Raw genomic sequence first — 18,214 nt, forward strand, 5'->3', positions numbered from 1 at the left:
AAAATTTGACAGTTATATAATTTTAATTACAGTTTAGGGTCGGTGTATTTATCGCTTAGGCAAGTCGCAAATAATTTGCCCACCTCAGTTTTAAAGTCCTGTTTCCAAAAATAAAAAATCCTCTACCGTTTGTATCTAGTTGAAAGCTGCAAAGATCTGTAATCTTCAACATACATGCTGTAGGTTTGGTAACTGATGCTGCTCAGCGACTTCTGTGAACGTGCTTTCCGTCTCAGTGTCCTGTCCAGCCACGTGTACATCCGGGTCAGCTTGTGATCAGTCATGCAAAGACTCGCCGCGCTCCAGTTCTGCCTGTGGTACGCAGCAGCCGGCAGGGAGTCCAGAAGCCTGGTGACGTCAGCACAGTCTAACGGTCCTCACGAGGACTTCCTGTGGGACCTGAAGGTTTCCTCCCTCAGGGCATGCGCCTTGGCGTGCACAGTCGATGATAAGTGCTCTTTTTTCTCGTTTTGGAAGAATTCCCTGGAAGTCGGTCCGCTGTGCCGTGGACACTCTCAGCAACCTGCTTCGACCTCCAAACAACCTATTTCGACCCCGGATGCCGTAACCTTCCAGGTCTCCAAATTTTGGGTCAGCGAGGAATCTCAGGGTTACTCTGGAAACACAGATTCCACGCAGAGGACAGTTTATATGTCGGAGGACAACGGTAGTAATACGGGTGGAGGGGTAGACGTTTCCAGCCCATGCTCTCCCATTCAGTCCACGCAGGCAGACGCGGGGACAGGCTCTCCTACCCTAGAAGAACTCACAACTGGCAATCAGGAGGAAACAGCAACTGTACTGGGTAAGCAAAAGTTACATAACTGCTTTATTATTCTATTGACAAAAACAGCAAGAGGAGCTGCAGAAGAGACTCCCTTTGTGCTCCCTCCTATTCCCCGTTTCTTTCAACTTCACCCTACCCTTCCCAATCTGCGCTCTTACGTACACACACACATTATGTTAATGAATATAAAAGCAACAGAAAGAAGACGAGAAGGATTTTTTAAAAAAACAAACAGAGCAGAACTCTAAAAAGGAAAATGCTTCATCGAAAGAAAAAAAAATCTGCTTGCTCTGGTCAAGAAAAGCTTGACGTGCAATACAACCTCCGAAGAATTATGTATGTCTAGATTGAAGATGGAATAAATTATTGCAGATATCGTGTGGTTCTAGCTCCAGGAGCTCTAACCCTACCACTTCTTTCGATGCATCGGATGTCAAATTCCTGTAGGAGTGAGTTCGATTCTTCAACTAAAACTGTAATCTGTTTGCGGATCAGAAGATTGTCATACATTGTCTGTCATTCTACCATTTCATAACACCCCTTCTGCTTTTTAATGTTCTTGTTCAGTCTGTGTCTGTCCTGCTGTGAGATGGTCCCACCCCAGTACATCCGACCGAATGTCATGATGCTGCATAACAGAGATGGCCGAGAGCATCAAAGACAGTCCACCAACCGACAGTTTCTTTTTTTAAAATGCGCCGGATACCCAGTCTTTGTAAATCCAATACTTGAAGATTTGAAACATTTTTATTCATAATTTTTCTGAAGAAATAAATGTATTTATATGATAACTTTCTGTGTCTTTGACAGCCTCAGACTGGTTTAACATCAGGTGCCGGGACAGCGCCGACTGCACGATGGCGAACTCTGATTGTTTCTCCACTCGCTGCCTCTGTTCCATCGGCTACTACTATTCCAGTGGAACGAACACCTGTCTCAGAGGTGAGTATGATAATCAGACTTTGCCAAAGTTTTCAGGCCATTGTTTTATTCCCGTTTCAGCAGGCTTACCATTTTTCAGGCACTGGTGTACAAAAAATAAATTATCTTCATATTCAACTGCTTCCGATGAAGTGCGTCTCAAAAGAATATTATAAATATCGAGCACATGTAAATCTGAACTCTTAACAGCTCAGCTCAGACTGTATCCACGAAAAATTAAAACCAGTGAAATATAATGTCACATCATCATCATCATCATCGTCGTCGTCGACAATTTTATGTTATAGAAACTTTAAAAAATTAATTATTCAGGTTTACTGTGTTTCCAGCAATTGATGCAATCTAAGGGAAGATAACATTAAGTTATTTTTTCAGGCTGTGCAGCGACCAACCTGACGGATTCTTTCACCAGGTATGCCTTTTATTACATTGATGGCTACCACAACAAGACCATGGTGGCTGACACACCTGGCCCCTGTCGAGAGTCGTGCGCTGCGGAAGCCTGGTGTCGATCCTTTGACTACGAGGTCAGCACGCGCTCTGTGTGCAAACTGAACTCTGTGACCGCCCTGGACGTCCCCTCCGCTGACCTCCGATTCTCCACGCGTCTCTATGTCTCTCACTATCAGAGGCAATGCAACTGAACTTTATTGTTTATTACAGGTGAAAACGAATTCATTTCTAAATCTTTCTCATCTGCTGCTTTTAAAAAAGCAGTCGTTGGAATCTGTTTTATCTGAGCGTTTAGTCAGTGACTATGTGTGTAATTTCAAACGGTGGTAATTTTGTGTACGTAGATCAACAGTAAAGATTTTTGTAGAGACCGTTATAAGTATTTCACTAATTAGAAAACAAAACATGTAACACCTGTTCAACTACTCTTTACTTTTCTGTGATATGTAACGTCTTCGACTTCTTGCACGCCGTCCATTATTTTTGTAAACAATTTTATTGTAATTAAATAAATGTCTTATGTTATATGTTTTCAAAGAGGAGAGCCAGAGTTTACCATTCACTGCCTGTCTCTGTTCGGACATCCGCTTTAAAAATCGACAGATGAGTGTTTCTCTATTCACCTGGTACACTCTATATCCACCTGTAAAAAAATTTTTTTTTAAATAAAAAAAAAAAGCTAAAAAAAAAACAAAAAAACGTTCACCTCTCATGTTTCTGTTTCCAGTGACCTGAACTCATTGTTATGTTGACATGTATCTGTAATTGCCCTTGTAGAGTAATACACTGGTGTTGTATTATATTTTCTAGATCATTTCATTACCAAGCAGCTATATCAGTAAAGCGTGTTGTAAACATAGTGTTTTGAATATTCCTTTTTGCTAAGAGAAGAATATTTTGAGTAATCAGTTCTATCTGGCTGTGGACCGAGGTGACCATTGTATCCCAACGGAAGCGTATTTTCACGTTGCCACCAGGTAAGTACGAACAGATTACTTCAGGTGAGGCGGTTGCTTCTGTCGAAGTCGCTGAAAATAGCTTTGTGAGTTTAGTGTCACGCAAACAACTGCTTTTGTGGTCTAGCACTTTGTCAAATGATTTCTGGGGCTACGGGAATTCTCGTTGCAGTGTGGGATTTCCTCGTAGGTGATGAAAGCTTTCATTTTCTTGTTTGCTTGCTTGATCGCCAGAGTTTCTGAACGCTCCCTTAAAGGTGTAGATCGATTTTTGCAATAACTAAAAAGCAAAATACAAAAGAAAGAAAGATATCCGTTAAAGTAAGGTCCGGGAGGCTGATTTTTTTTTTTTTTTTTTTGTAATTATCTCAGTGAAGGAAAAAATTTCGGGAGCCTTCTGAAGCGTGACATCATCGACCTCGGCAGTCCGCGTTCAGAGAAACTTTGGAAGCTATGAGACTTGTTCTGGCGCCAATTCAACAACTTTTAAACATTATGAAGGGCTGCATAGAGTTGACTGCGACAGGCAAAATAAGTCAAGGCCTAAAACTGATGACAGGTAAAGGTAAAATAAACGAGGGCCCAAAACAACCGAGACAATGTCAAACTACAGCAGGGTTACATTAAAGATCGCGAGCACCGTCTCCGTAGTCCGTAGCGTAGGGGCTATCTTGCTAAAGAAAACAAAAACAGACCGATTAAAATAAACAATTTCAGTAAGGGAGTAAACATTGATTTCTTCTATCTTCTTTTAAAGACTTGATTATACATAAATATCTTGAAAAAATAATTTTTCAGGTCGGATCAGTAGCAAACGAAACACTGAAGAATGGGAGATAACAAGCTAAGCCTTTTTAATGTGTCTTACGTCCCTTTGATTACTTTCTCCTCTGTCAGTTTGAATGAGTTTAGTGTTGGCTGTCGCTCGGGAGTTGACGTCTTACGACGAAATCTTTTTTATTTGCCACAATATTACAGTTCATGTCTTGGAAAATAAAAGACTTGTGAACCAATCTGATTTCGCTTTTGTTTTCCATTGAAAGAAAATTATTATGCTGTGTGATCCTCATAAAGATTTCAGCGAAACGAAAATCTTTTGATGTCTATTTAACTCGTGCGTCTGTCTCCTGTCTCTGTCTACTTATTCTTTTTTTGCGTGCGTGCGTGCGTGCGTGCGTGCGTGCGTGTGTGTGTGTTACAACTAAGAACCTGCATGGTTGTCGGTAGCGGTTATCCCACACACTATCACTGCTAATAACCGACTCGATATCAAAAATATAAATTATTATAATTAAAGATATCGTTGTATCTGGTGTAACCGTAACTTCATCATTCAACAGAAAAGCGTCAGAATATAGACGGAAATACTAGGAGGAATAAATGAACAAAAAAAGTCAACTTGTGCTTGCTTCCTTTTCCAGTGTGATTTACTTGTAAACAAAAGTTTCCTCAGCATGTATCTTGATAAAGATAAAAAAAAATTAAGACAAATTAAAATAAACAATTTAAAACAGTTAGAGGCTAACAGTTTTTTTCTTCTGTTTGTGTGTGTACCGCGTGAGAATAAAAGAAATGAAGGGTGAATTCGTACACCCCGTGCAGGAGCACAACTGATGACACGTGACTCTAGTAACGACAGCTCACCTCCAGTTTTCGCTCAGTGAACAGTGTGTGACATTCCCAACACAGCCGCCGAGACAGTTGGTCCTACCTGTACAGGTGTGAATACAGACAGTGGAATCTGTGCCTTTAGTGCCTTGCCGAGTAAAGGTAAACAAATATGTTTTTATATTGTCCTGAATTCTAAATTCTGCTTTCACAGCGAAAGCATTGTTAAATCGTTTCATGAGAAAAATCTTAACGTTCAATAAGAAATCACGTGATGAGTTTAACGTGAGGGAGACTAATAGCAGCAGTGAGTGGTACTCATTAGTCATTAAGTTACAGGAACTAATGTGGACGAATGGTTAAGTGGGTTAACTACGTCTGACTACAGGAGGGCCTGCGAGCCTTTTACCTACACCGACCCACGGTGTGTATAATGTGATGATAATGGAGAGAGTTGCTGTGGTTGTTATTGTAATAGTGATAAAGTTCAATATGAATATTCATTAGCCAAGTAAGCATTTCAGGAATTACCCGGGAGAGGAATTACCTAGGACAAGGAATGAACGAGGAAAGGAACGACGATTGGAAGAGTGTCGTCGGCAGCCCTACACAGTCAGCACCGACTGTGGCTGGTTATTGAAGTGAATCGTCGTCAGCCGGGTGGATCTGACGTCAGCACGTGCGGTTCGGGGCTACTGAAGTGTATCGTCAGCAGTCAGGTGTGTCCGCCTCGTCAGCCCTCACAGTTCAGGAGTCTGCCAGTGTGTATCTCGAAACGTCTGCCACGTGCCGTCTGCAGCCTTCTTCCTACACCGGACCCACCCCCGGGTGACTGTCAACCGAGGTAGGGCTGGGTAGCTCGAACCGATCCGGGTAGTCCTGGAGTTTCCTCCCTTGTCGGTCGTCGGGGAATCGAGCATCCTGTCGACGTTTCCACGAATGTCCTGGCCAAAGAGTCTGGAAGTGTCTACTGGCATTTGTGTTTCCATGGAAACATATGCAGTGGTGTGTTGGTGTAGTTGCTAGTGAGACAGCGCACCTGCCTGGCAGTGATTGGGTGGAGGAAGAGCATTCCTGGCGCTGAGGTTCGTGAGAGCATCCTACATCGGGATGGCAGATGACGGGAATTGTAAGTATTATCTTTGACTTACTCTAATTTTTTGATTATTCAATTTTTTATTTTTTTATTATTTAATTTGACCACTAGCCATCGGACTTAGTTCCATGACCATATTCCATTCTTCTAATCAGCAAGTAGACAGACGTGAGGACAAATATAAGAAACTTTTCATTTTTGGCGAGGAGCTAAGAATTGTGAGATGGTAGAGTTAGCTTTGAGTTTTGTCTGTGTGAGAGTTATTTGGTGTTTGACCGTGTGTTGGGGCAGAGGGCGTGTGTTGTTGTGATGTGACCTGAACCAGCTTAAAAAATACATTTGCCATCTGCCATCATCTACCATCAACTACCATCATCTATCTGCTATCATCTATCTGCCATCATCTACCATCATCTATCTGCCATCATCTGTGATTGTCCGTGACAATTGGTGACCCCGAAGAGATTGAGGGGTTGTCTGTCTTGTAAACAGTTGTTGTGTGGAAGGATTGTCCTTTGAGGAGTCACGTGGTCTTTCTGTTGATGTTTATGGTTAATTTTCAAGTTTTATTCCCCGTCTCCAAGGATCCACCATGGGTCTACGGTCTGTAGAGTTCTACCGTAGTAAGGACTTAGCTTCTGTCTCTACTGTATTCTGTCTTCTTCATCCTGTCTACCTTCACCTTACCCCTGAGTGTGGTGTTTAAGAAGCTTGGTAGTGTTCTGAGCGTGTGATATCTTTCCCCATTAGGTTCTATATTCTATTGTGTTTAAGAAAAAAATTTGGTTGTTCCTCAAACCGATATTGAACTTTAAATCTTGATTTGATAAGTAGTGTTTCAGATTCATTACATTTAAAGAATCTGATTGCTCTTTGTGGTTTTATTGTGTTTACTAAGATTGGATTTGAGATGTGTGTACTCTCACTGCTTTTGATTCATGATTGAGTTAAAGTTGTTCCTGAATAGCCTTGATGAACTAGGGTTAAACTTGAAGTGTTACAACTATTATTTGACTGAGGGATTTTTATTCCTTCTTTCATTTTAGTCCAATCATGTGAAGACACGTTCGACTGCTGTGATTACATTTCTGTCGCCACTGTATTTGTGAGATAATTTGAGGTGAACTTGATTTCATTATTTATTTGCTATCTTTGTTGTGCAACATGGACCGCCACTAGTGTGTGATTGTGATCTCATGTAAGAAAGAAGGCGAAATGATAGGATTAGAAGGTAAAGCTGTGACTAGATACATAATGCAGAGTATCCGTCGTCTATGACATAAGAATATGTGGACAGATTAGTCAACAAACAAGCAGACAGCTTAGAAATCGCCAAGAGAGAGAAAGCTAATAAAAAATTGTTAAGAAAGAGAAAGGCCTGACTGTTTAGGAGTTTGCCAGTGTGTATCTCGTACACAGGTGTCCGTCTTAGTCGCCACTCGTTGCTCTAGGAGACGGACATCGTCGGTGGGGGGGTTTGTTGGAGGGGTGTTGGACTCGTATAACCCCAGCGCCCCCAGGTTAGAGTTACAAAAGGAAGAATGTCAAGCGAAGTTTCAAGAAAGATTATTTAAGGAAGTGTAGCATGTGTGTTAGTGTGAAGATCCCTGAACAGAATCCGACCGAGGGAGAATGTTGGGATAGTATTACATAACGGTTTCTAGGTTAAATCTGACTGACGGAGGGTTGAAGTCATCTACACATTGATATGTTGTGTATGTTTACAGACATGTATGTGTCTTGATGTAAGTTATTGTAAACTTTGTTACCACATCCATTAAATAAACACGAGCTTCCCGCACATCTGCCATGATGATGAAGATGATAATGATTTCTATGATTGATGATTGATTAAAGGATGGATGATGGATAAAAGGATAGATAATAAATGGATAATACAATTAATGATTGATGATAATAAGATGTTGGATGGATGATTATTGGATGATATTGATTGCCGGTTATTGATGGTAATGATTATTAGTGGCTATGATAAATGATTGATGATTGATTGAATAACGGATGATTGATTGGAGGATGGATTTATGATGAATGATGGATGCTGATAGATGTTGATGGCTGATGATGGATGGTGATTAATGATAATGATTATTGATGATGATGGTTGATAATTATTGATGGTGATGATTGATGATTATTTATGATGAATAAAGATTATCGATGATGATGATCTATCATGATAAATGATTATCCATGATGGTTGGTAATTATTGATGGTGAAGATTGATGATTATTTATAATGAATGAAGATTATTGATGATGGTGATTAATTATTATTCATGATGATGGTTAACGATGGATTATGGATGAATGATGGATGCTGATAGATGTTGATCGAATGGATGGTGATTAATGATGATGATTATTGATGATGAAGATCTATCATAATAAATGAGTTATTGATGAAGGTTGATAATTATTGATGGTGATGATTGATGATTATTATGATGGAATAAAGATTATTGATGATGATTCATGATGGAATTGATGAATGATGATGATGATAATTGATGGATGATGTATCGGGATAATGATTATTGATGATGGTTGATAATTATTTATGTGCCGGGTATGATGATGATTATATGATCAATAAAGATTCATGCTATGAATGATGATGAATGATATGATAATGATGATTGTATCCCAGTAAATGATTATTATGATGATTGAATTATTGATGGTGATTGATTGATATTTATTTAACCATGAATGAAATATTGATGATGGTGATTAATTATTATTGATGATGAGGTAACGATATTTATGGATAAATGATAGATGCTGATAGATATTGATGATGATTGATGGATGAATGGTGATTAATGATGATTATTGATAGCGGCCGATGCCGAATTGAGCCCGAAGAGCCGAAGAGCCGAAAGAGCCGCAAGGCGAGAGCGAAGACCGAAGAAATGCCGAGAGCCGAAGATGCCCCCGAAGAGCCCGGCTAAGAGCCGAAGAGGCGAAGGAGAAGAGCCGTAAGAGCCGAAGAGCGAAGAGCCGAAGAGCCGAAGAGCCGAAGAGCCAAGAAGAGCCGAATAGATTCCGAAGAGCCCGAAGGCGAAGAGCGAAGCCGAAGAGCCGAAGAGCGAAGAGCCGAAGAGGCGGAAGAGCCGAAGAGCCGAAGAGACCGAGCCGATAAGAGCCGAAAGCCTAGAGCCTAAGAGCCAAAGAAGAGCCTGAAGAGCGAAGAGGCCGAAGAGCAAAGCCAAAGATGCCAAAGAGCCAAGAGCGAGCCAAAGGAGCCAAAGAGCCAAAGCCAAAGAGCCAAAAGAGCCCATAAGAGCCAAAGAGCCAAAGAGCCAAAAGAGGCAAAGAGCCTTAAGAGCCAAAGAGCCAAAGAGCCAAAGAGCCAAAGAGAAAGACCAAAGAGCCAAAGAGCCAAAGAGCCAAGCAGCCAAAGAGCCCAAGAGCCTAAGAAGCCTAAAGAGCCCAAAGAGCCCAAGAGAAAGAGCAAAAGAAAAAGCGCCAAAGCCCCAAGAGCCCAAAGAGCCCAAGAGCCCAAAGAGCCCAAGAGCCCAAGAGCCAAGAAGCCCAAGAAGCCAAGAGCCAACGAGCCAAGAGCCCCAGAGCCAAGAGCCAAGAGCCAAAGCCAAGAGCCCAAGAGCAATCCAAGCCAAGAGCCAAGATCCAAGAAAGACCAAGGAAGCCCAAGAGCCCAAGAGCCCAAGAGCCCAAGAGCCCAAGAGCCCTGAGCCAGAAAGAACCCAAGAGCCCAAGAGTGCCCAAGAGCCCCAAGGCGCAGAGCCAAGAGCCCAAGAGCCCCCGGCAAACAGAGAGAGCCCAAGCCCAAGAGCCTCAAAGCCAAAGCCCAAGAGCCAGAGCAAGAGCCAAGAGCCCAATGAGCCCCAAGAGCCCAAGCCAAGAGCCCAAAGCCCATAGAGCCAAAGAGCCCAAGAGCCAAAGAGCCCAAGCCAAGAGCCCGAGCCCAAGAGCCCCCAAGAGCCAAGAAGAGCCCAAGAGCCAAGAGCCCAAGCGAGCCCAAGAGCCCAAGAGCCCAAGAGCCCAAGAGCCCAAGAGCCGAAGAGCCAAGAGCCAAGAGCCCAAGAGCCAAGCCCAACCCAAGCCAAGAGCCAAGAGCCCAAGAGCCCAAGAGCCCAAGAGCAAGAGCCAAGAGCCAAGAGAGCCCAAGAGCCCAAGAGCCCAAGACCCCGAAGAGCCCAAGAGCCCAAGAGCCAAGACCAAGAGCCCAAGAGTCCAGAGAGCCCAAGAGCCCAAGAGCAGGCCAAGGAGACAAATAGAACCAAGAGCCCAAGAGCCCAATAGAGCCCAAGAGCCAAGAGCCAAGAGCCAAGAGCCCAAGAGCCCAAGAGCCCAAGAGCCCAAGAGCCAAGAGGCCCAAGAGCCAAGAGCCAAGAGCCCAAGAGCCCAAGAGCCCAAGAGCCAAGAGCCCAAGAGAAGCCCAAGAGCCCAAGAGCCCAAGAGCCCAGAAGAGCCCAAGAGCCCAAGAGCCAAGAAGCCAAGAGCCCAAGAGCCCAAGAGCCCAAAGCCCAAGAGCCAAGAGCCGAGCCAAGAGCCCCCAAGAGCCCCAAAGAGCCCAAGAGCCCCAGAGCCCAAGAGCCCAAGAGCCCAAGAAGCCCAGAGCCCAAGAGCCCAAGAGCCCAAGACCCAAGAGCCCAAGAGCCCAAGAGCCAAGAGCCCAAAGAGCCCAAGAGCCCAAGAGCCCAAGAGCCAAGAGCCCAAAGAGCCCAAGAGCCCAAGAGCCCAAGAGCCCAAGAGCCGAAGAGCCAAGAGCCCAAGAGCCAAGAGCCCAAGAGCCAAGAGCCAAGAGCCCAAGAGCCCAAGAGCCCAAGAGCCCAAGAGCCAAAGCCCAAGAGCCAAGAGCCGAGCCAAGCAAGAGCCCAAGAGCCAAGAGCCAAGAGCCAAGAGCCAGAGCCAAGAGCCAAGAGCCCAAGAGCCCAAGAGCCCAAGAGCCCAAAGCCAAGAGCCCAAGAGCCCAAGAAGCCAAGAGCCCAAGAGCCCAAGAGCGGAGCAAGAGCCCAAGAGCCCAAGAGAAAGCCCAAGAAAGAGCCAAGAGCCCAAGAGCCCAAGCCCAAGAGCCCAAGAGCCCAAGCCCAGCCAAAGCCCAAGAGCCAAGCCCAAGAGCCCAAGAGCCAAGAGCCGAGCCAAGAAAGCCCAAGAGCCCAAGAGCCCAAGAGCCAAGAGCCAAGCCAAGAGCAAGAGCCAAGAGCCAAGAGCCCAAGAGCCCAAGAGCGCCCAAGAGCCAAGAGCCCAAGAGCCCAAGAGCCAAGAGCCCAAGAGCCAGAGCCCAAGAGCCAAGAGCCAAGCCCAGCCCAAGAGCCCCAGGAGCCAAGAGCCCAAGAGCCAAGAGCCCAAGAGCCCAAGAGCCCAAGACCCAAGAGCCCAAGAGCCCAAGGCAGCCCAAGAGCCCAAGAGCCAAGAGCCCAAGAGCCCAAGAAGCCAAAGAGCCCAAGAGCCCAAGAGCCCCAAGAGCCAAAAGAGCAAAGCCCAAGAGCCCGAGCCAAGAGCCAAGAGCCAGAGCCCAAGAGCCCAAGAGGCCAAGGCCACAAGAGCCAACGAGCCCAAGAGCGCAAGAGCAAGAGCCCAAGAGCCCAAACCCAAGCCCAAGAGCCAAGAGCCAAGAGCCAAGAGCCCAAGCAGCCAAGAGCCCAAGAGCCCCAAGACCCAAGAGCCCAAGAGCCAAGAGCCCAAGAGCCCAAGAGCAGCCCAAGAGTCCAAGAGCCAAGAGCCCAAGAGCCCAAGAGCCCAAGAGCCAAGAGAGCCAAGAGCCCAAGAGCCCAAGAGCCAAGAGCCAAAGAGCCAAGAGCCCAAGAGCCCCAAGAGCCCCAAGAGCCCCAAGACCCAAACCCGAGCCAAGAGCCCAAGAGCCAAGAGCCAAGAGCCCAACCCCAAGAGCCAAGAGCCAAGTAGCCCAAGAGCCCAAGAGCCAGAGCCAAGAGGCCAAGAGCCAAGAGCCAAGAGCCAATAGCAGAGCCCCAAGAGCCTCCAAGAGCCCAAGATGCCACAAGCAGCCCAGAGCCAAGAGCCCAAGAGCCCCGAAGAAGCCCCAAGAGCCAAGAGCAAGAGCCAAGAGCAGAGAGCAAGAGCAAGACCAAGCCAAGAGCCCAGGCGCCGAGAGCCAAGAGCAAGAGCAGAGAGCCCGCAGAGCCAAGAGCAAGAGCAAGAGCCAGAGAGCCAAAGCCAAGAGCCCCCAGGAGTCCAAGAGCCCAAGAGCCAAGAGCCAAGAGCCAAGAGCGAGAGAGCCAAGAGCCAAGAGCCAAGAGCCAAGAGCCAATCCAAGAAGAGCCCAAGAGCAGCCAAGAGGAGCCAGAGCCTAAAGAGCCAGAGCCAATGACCCAAGAGCCAGAGCCAAGGCCAAACCAATGAGCCCAAGAGCCCAAGAGCCAAAGAGCCCAAGAGCCCAAGAGCCCAAGAGCCCAAGAGCCCAAAGCCCAAGAGCCAAAGCCAAGAGCCCAAGAGCCCAAGAGCCCAGAGGCCAAGAGCCCAAGAGCCCAAGAGCCCAAGAGCCCAAGCCCAAGAGCCAAGAGCCAAGAGCCAAGAAGAAGAGCCAGAAAGAGCCCGAAGCCCAAGAGCCAGAGGAGCAAGAGCCAAGAGCCCAAGAGCCCAAGAGCCAAGAGCCAAGAGCCCAGAGCCAAGAGCCCAAAGGAGCCCAAGAAGCCAAGAGCCATAGAGCCCAATAGCCAAGAGCCAAGAGCAAGAGCCCAAGAGCCAAAGCCAAGAGCCAAAGGCCAAGACCAAGACCAAGAAGGCCAAGACCCCAAGAGCCCAAGCTCAGCCCAAGGGATGCAAGCCAAGAGCACAAGAGCAAGAGCCAGAGCCACCAGAGCCAAGAGCAAGAGCCAAGAGCAAAGCCAAGAGCCAAGGGCCAAAGCCAAGAGCCAAGGAGCCAAGGCCCAAGAGCCCAAGAGCCAAGAGCCAGAGCCCAAGAGCCAAGGCCAAGAGCCAGAGCCCAAAGCAAAGAGCCCATGAGCCAAGAGGCGCAGAACCAAGAGCCAAGGGCGCCAAGAGCCAGAGCGCAAGAGCCAAGCCTCAGAGAGCCATGCCCAAGCAGCCAAAGAGCCCTATAGGAGCAAGAAGCCAAGAGCCAGAGCCAAGAGCCAAGAGCAAGAGCCCAAGTAGCCCACAGAGCCAGAGCCCAAGGCCCAACGAGCAGAGCCAGAGCCAAGGCCCAAGAGCCAAGAGCCAGAGCCAAGTAGCCCAAGAGCCAAGAGCCCCAAGAGCAGAGCCCAAGAGCCCAAGAGCCGCAGAGCCCAAGCCCAAGAGCAAGAAGCCAAGAGCCAAGACCAAGAGCCACCCAAGAGCCAAGACCAGAGTCCTCCACAGAGCGCAAGAAGCCAAGAGCCCAGAGCCAAGAGCAAGAGCCAGAGCCCAAGAGCCAAGAGCCCAAGGCAAGAGCCAGAGCAAGAGCCCAAGAGCCCAGAGCAAGAGCCAGAGCCAAGAGCAAAGCCAAGAGCCAAGAGTCCAAGAGCAAGAGCCCAAGAGCCCAATCCAAGAGCCCAAGACAAGAGCCCAAGAAGCCAAGAGCCAGAGTCAAGAGCCAAGCCAAGAGCCCAAAGCCAAGAGCCAGAGCAAGATGCCGCAAGAGCCGCAATGAGCCCAGAGCCAGAGCGCAGAGCCCAAGAGCCCAGAGCCAGAGCAGAGCCAAAGCCAAGAGCAGAGCCAAGCAGGAGCGAGCCCAAGAGCCCAAGAGAGCCCAAGAGCCCAAGCAGAAGCCAAGAGCCCAAGAGCCGCAAGAGCCCATACCAAGCCCAAGAGCCCACCCAAGAGCCAAGAGCCAAGAGCAAGACGCCCAAGAGCCAGCCAGAGCCAAGAGCCCTCAAGAGCCAACGAGCCAGGCCCAAGACCCATAGAGCCCAAGAGCCAAGACCAAGAGAGCCCCAAGCCCAAGAGCCAAGAGCCCAGCCCAAGAGCCCCTAAGAGCCCAATCGAGCCCAAGAGCCAAAGATGCCAAGAACCCCAAGAGCCCAAGACCAAAGTCCCAGCTCCAAGAGCCCAGAGCCCAGAGCCAAGAGCCCAAGAGCGTCGCGCCAAGAGCCAAAGAGCACAGAAGCCAAGCCAAGAGCCAAGGCCAAGAGCCAGAGCAGAGCCAAAGCAAGAGCCCTTAAGCCCAAGAGCCCAAGAGCCAACAGCCAAGACCAGAGCCCAAGAAGCCCAAAGCCAGGCCCAAGACCCATAGAGCCAAGAGCCCAAGATGCCAAGCAGCCCAATCGAGCCCCAATTGCCCATGCGCAAGAGCCCTAAGAAGCACCATATCGACCAAGAGGTCCCAAGACCCAAGAGCCTAAAGCCCAGTAGTTCGAAGCAAATTGAGCCCAGCCCAAGAGCCCAAGGCCGAAGTAGAGCCCTTATATAGGTCCCAAAGCCCAAGCCCAATTGAGCCCCCAAGAGGCCCAAAGCTCCAAGAGCCAAGAGTCCCAGCCCCAAGAGCCGCCCAAAGCAGAGAGCAGAGGCCATAGAATGCCCAAGAGCCCAAGAAAGCCCAATACCCAAGCCGAAAAGGCCAAGAGTGAGCCCAATGATGAGCAAGAGCCCAAGAGCCCAAGAGCCCAAGAGCCAAGGCCAAGAGCCCAAGAGCCAAAGAGAATCCCAAGAGCCCCAATGAGCCCGAAGAGCCAATAAGGAAGGCCTCAATGAAGGAAGATCCAAGGCCCAAAGTGACGGTCCCAAAAGGCCTCATATGAGCCAAAGCCCAGAGATCACCAAGAGGGTGCCAACGAGCCCTCAAAGAGCCCAAGAGCCCAAGGCCCAAGAGCCCCAAGAGCCCAGCCCAAGAGCTCCAAGAGCCCAAGCCCAAGAGGCCAAGAGCCAAGAGCCCAAGCCTAATAAGAGCCCAAGAAGCCCAAGCCCAGAATCCCAAGCCCAGCCAAGAAGACCCAAGACCAAGTCCCTGAAGCAGCCAAGAGCCTAAGAGCCAATAGCAAGACCAAGAGCCCAAGAGCGCCCCCAAGAGAGCCAGAGCCAAGAGCCAAGAGCCAAGAGGCCCAAGAGCCCAAGAAGCCCAAGAGCCAAGCCCGCTCCAGAAGCCCAATGAGGGAGCCAAGCAAAGAGAGCCCAAGAGCCAATGAGCCCAGAGCCCAGAGCCGCCAAGAGCCAAGAGCCCAAGAGCCGCAAGAGCCCAAGATGCCAAGAGCCCTAAGAGCCCAATGAGCCCAAGAGCCCAAGAGACGTCCAGCCCAGAGCCCAAATGAGCCCAAGGCCCAAAGAGAGCCCAGACCCTAAGAGGCAAAGAGCCCATATGGAGGCCTAAGGAGCCCCAACGAAAAAAAGAGCCAAGAAGCCCAAGAGCCAAGGCCCAAAGCCCAAGAAAGCCCCCCCCAAGCCCAAAGCAAGAGCGCCCAAGCCAAAGCCCAGGTGAAGGAGGCCGCAAGACCCAATATCGACAACTCAATAATGAGAGCCGCAAGCTCAAGCCATCCTGGTGCAATGATCCCAAAGCCCATAGACCGAGCCAAGAGCCCAGCCCCAGCCAAGAGCCCAAGAGGCAAGAGCGCCTTAGAGATTCCTCAGCCCAAAGCCGCAGAGCCACGACCCAAAAGCCACTCTAGAGCCAAGAGCCAAAAGCAAGGAGCTCCAAGAGCCCAAGAGCGAGCCAATTTTGAGAGGCCCAAGAGCCCAAGAGCCAGACGCACTCCAAGGAGCCAAGAGCCCCAATGCCCAAGAGCCCAAGAGCCTAAGAGCAAGGAGCGAGCCCAAGAGGGCCCAAGAGCCCAAGAAGAAGTCCCAAGAGCCAAGACCCAAGAGCCCAACGTAGCAAGAGCCAAGGAGCCCAAGAGCCCACAGAGAGCCCCTAGTGCTCTCCTAGAGCCCAGCTCCAGAGACCAAGACGCCAAATCCAAAAGCAAAGCACCCAGTCAGAGCCAAGAGCCCAGAGCCAATGGAGCCCAAGAGCCCAAGAGCCCCAACGAGCGTCCAAGAGCCTCAAGAGCTCAAGCCCAAGAGCCCCAAGACCCAAGAGCCCAAGAGAAGAGCCCTAAGAAATGATGATGGCTCCAACGCCCAAGAGCCCAAGAGCCAAGAGTCCGCCAAGAGCCCGAATAGAGCCCAAGGTCCCAAGGAGCCAGAGCCCGAGAAGAAAGAATAGGAGCCCAGAGGCACAAGAGCCCAAGAGCCCAAGAGCCCAAGACGCAAGAAAGCAGGAAGCCCAAAGCCCAACACCCACAGCAAGATGCCAAAGCCCAAAGCCAAGAGCCCAAGAGCCCAAGAGCCAAGAGCCCAAGAGCCCAAGAGGCGGCCCAAAGCCAAAGAGACCATAGAGCCCACCCGAAGGCCAAGAGCCCAAGAGCAGAGCCAAAAGCCAAAGCAGAGCCAAGAGCCAAGGAGCCAAGAGCCCAGATCCAATAGCCCAGAGCCAGAGGCCAAGAGCCAGATGCCCAAGAGCCGAGCCAAGCCAAAGACAAGAGCCCAAGAGCAAGGAGCACGAAGAGACAGGCAAGAGCAAGTAGCCAAAGCCGCAGAGCCAGAAGGAGCCCAAGACACAAGAGCACGAACAGAGTAGTCCACAAGACCCAAGAGCCCAAGAGGCTCCAGCTCAGAGACGGAGCACAAAGAGCCAAAGAGCCAAATGAGCCCAGCGCAAGAGCAAGAGGCCCAAGAGCCCGCAAGGAGCCGCAAGAGCCCAAGAGACCCAGAGCCGAAGGAGCCAAGCCAAGAGCAAGAGCCAAGAGCAAGGAGCCAAGGCCAAGAGCCAAGAGCAAGAGCCAAAGCCAAGAGCCAAGAGCAAAGAGCCAAGATCCAAGAGCCAAGAGCGAAAGCCCAAGAGCCAGAGCCAGAGCCCAAGCCCAAGAGCCCAAGAGCCCAATGAGCCGTTAAAAGAGCAAGAGCAAGCCAGACGCCAGAGCCAAGAGCCAAGAGCCAAGAGCAAGAGCCAAGAAGCAAAGCCAAGAGCCCAGCCAAGAGCCAGAGCCAAAAGCCCAAGAGCAGAGCAGAGCCAAGAGCCAGAAGCCCAAGAGCCAAGAGCACAAGAGCCAAGAGCCAATAGCCCAAGAGCCAAGAGCCAAGACCCAAGAGCCAAGATCCCAAGAGTCCAAGAGCTGCAAGGCCAAAGAGCCAAGATCCCAAGAACCCAAGAGCCACAGAGCCAAGAGCCAAGAGCAAGCCAGACCCAAGAGCCCAAGAGCCAAGAGCCCAAGAGCAGAGCCCAAGACCAAGAGCCAGAGCCCAAAGCCCAAAGCCAAAGCCCAAAGAGCCAAAGAGCAAGACCCAAGAGCAAGACAGAGCCAGAGCCAAGAGCCCAAGCCAAGAGCCAAGAGCCAAAGCCCAGAAGCCACCAAAGAGCCCAAGAGCCAAGAGCCCAAGATCCCAAGAAGCCCAAAGCCCAAGAGCCCAAGAGCCCAAGAGCCCAAGAGCCCAAGGCCCAAGAGCCCAAGAGCCCAAGAGCCCAAGAGCCCAAGAGCCCAGAGCCAAGAGCCCAAGAGCCCAAGACCCAGAGCCCAAGAAGCGCCCAAGAGCCCAAGAGGCCCAAGAGCCCAAGAGCCCAAAGCCCAAGAGCCAAGAGCCCAAGAGCCCAAGAGCCCAGACCCAAGACCCAAGAGCCCAGAGCCCAAGGAGCCCAAGAGCAGAGCCAATAGCCAAGAGCCCAAAGCCCAAGAGTCCAAGAGCCCAAAGAGCAAGAGCCAAGAGCAAAAGCCAAGAGCAAGAGCCCAAGAGCAAAGCCCAAGCCCAAGACCCAAAGAGCCAAGGCCAAGAGCCCAAGCAGCAGAGCCAAGAGCAAGAGCCCAAGAAGCCCAAGAGCCCAAGAGCCCAAGGCCAAGAAGCCCAGAGCCAAGAAAGCACCAAGAGGCCAAGAGCCAGAGCCCAAGCCCAAGCCCAGCTCAAGAGCCCAAGAGCCGCAAGAGCCAAGAAGCGCAGAGCTAAGAGACCCAAGCCAAGAGCCTCAAGAGCCAGAGGCCACAGAGACCAAGAGCCAACGAGCCCAAGAGCCAAGAGGCCCAAGAGCAAGAGCCGCAGAGCCAAGACCCAAGCCCAAGAGCCCAAATCAGAGCGCAAGAGCCCAAGAGCCCAAGAGCCCAAGACCAAGAGACAGGAGCCAAGAGCAAGAGCCCAAGAGCCCAAAGCAAGAGCCCAAGGCCAAGAGGCCAAGAGCCCAAGAGCCCAAGAGCCAGAGCCCAGCCCAGAGCCAAAGTCCAAAGCCAAGAGCCCAAGAGACAAGAGCCAGAGCCAAGAGCAAGCCAAGAGCCCAAGAAGCCAAGAGCCCAGAGCAAGACCAGAGCCCAAGAGCCCAAGAGCAAGAAGCCAGAAGCAAGCAAGAGGCCAGCGCCAAAGATATATATAACAGCCCAAGAGCCACACGGCAGGGCAGTGAGAGCCAACCAAGAGCCCAGAGCTCAAGAGCAAGAGCAAGAGCCCAAGAGCCAAGGCCCAAGACAGAGAGCACGAGCCCAAGAGCCA

At 49.8% G+C, this 18,214-nt stretch overlaps 2 protein-coding genes across 2 annotated transcripts; both read left to right on the forward strand.

The window, feature by feature from the left end:
• The first annotated feature begins 282 nt into the window (after positions 1-282).
• LOC112561478 lies at positions 283-4,151 on the forward strand. Its single transcript, XM_025234003.1, has 3 exons — positions 283-805; positions 1,598-1,729; positions 2,105-4,151. Exons 1-3 carry the CDS (start codon positions 283-285, stop codon positions 2,371-2,373), a joined length of 924 nt encoding a protein of 307 aa, XP_025089788.1. The 3' UTR covers positions 2,374-4,151.
• A 6,117-nt stretch (positions 4,152-10,268) lies between these two features.
• LOC112561479 (neurofilament heavy polypeptide-like) lies at positions 10,269-18,211 on the forward strand (the record flags this gene model as incomplete). Its single annotated transcript, XM_025234005.1, is given in 12 exon segments — positions 10,269-10,409; positions 10,789-10,890; positions 11,457-11,539; positions 11,585-11,693; positions 12,057-12,132; positions 12,905-13,089; positions 13,291-13,395; positions 13,480-13,662; positions 14,214-14,333; positions 15,095-15,677; positions 17,564-17,947; positions 18,102-18,211. Coding segments are annotated over 12 exon segments (2,181 nt in total), but the record flags the coding sequence as incomplete, so codon positions are not given.
• Positions 18,212-18,214: the final 3 nt, after the last annotated feature.

This window comes from Pomacea canaliculata, linkage group LG4 (assembly GCF_003073045.1).
Source record: "Pomacea canaliculata isolate SZHN2017 linkage group LG4, ASM307304v1, whole genome shotgun sequence".
In the NCBI taxonomy this organism is placed as follows: domain Eukaryota; kingdom Metazoa; phylum Mollusca; class Gastropoda; order Architaenioglossa; family Ampullariidae; genus Pomacea; species Pomacea canaliculata.

Excerpts from the sequence above, each read along its gene's own strand:
- LOC112561478 (XM_025234003.1), top strand. The coding sequence starts at position 283 with ATGCAAAGACTCGCCGCGCTCCAGTTCTGCCTGTGGTACGCAGCAGCC. Across the intron at positions 806-1,597 it reads GGAAACAGCAACTGTACTGG|CCTCAGACTGGTTTAACATC; the intron begins GTAAGCAAAAGT and ends TGTCTTTGACAG. Across the intron at positions 1,730-2,104 it reads AACGAACACCTGTCTCAGAG|GCTGTGCAGCGACCAACCTG; the intron begins GTGAGTATGATA and ends TTATTTTTTCAG.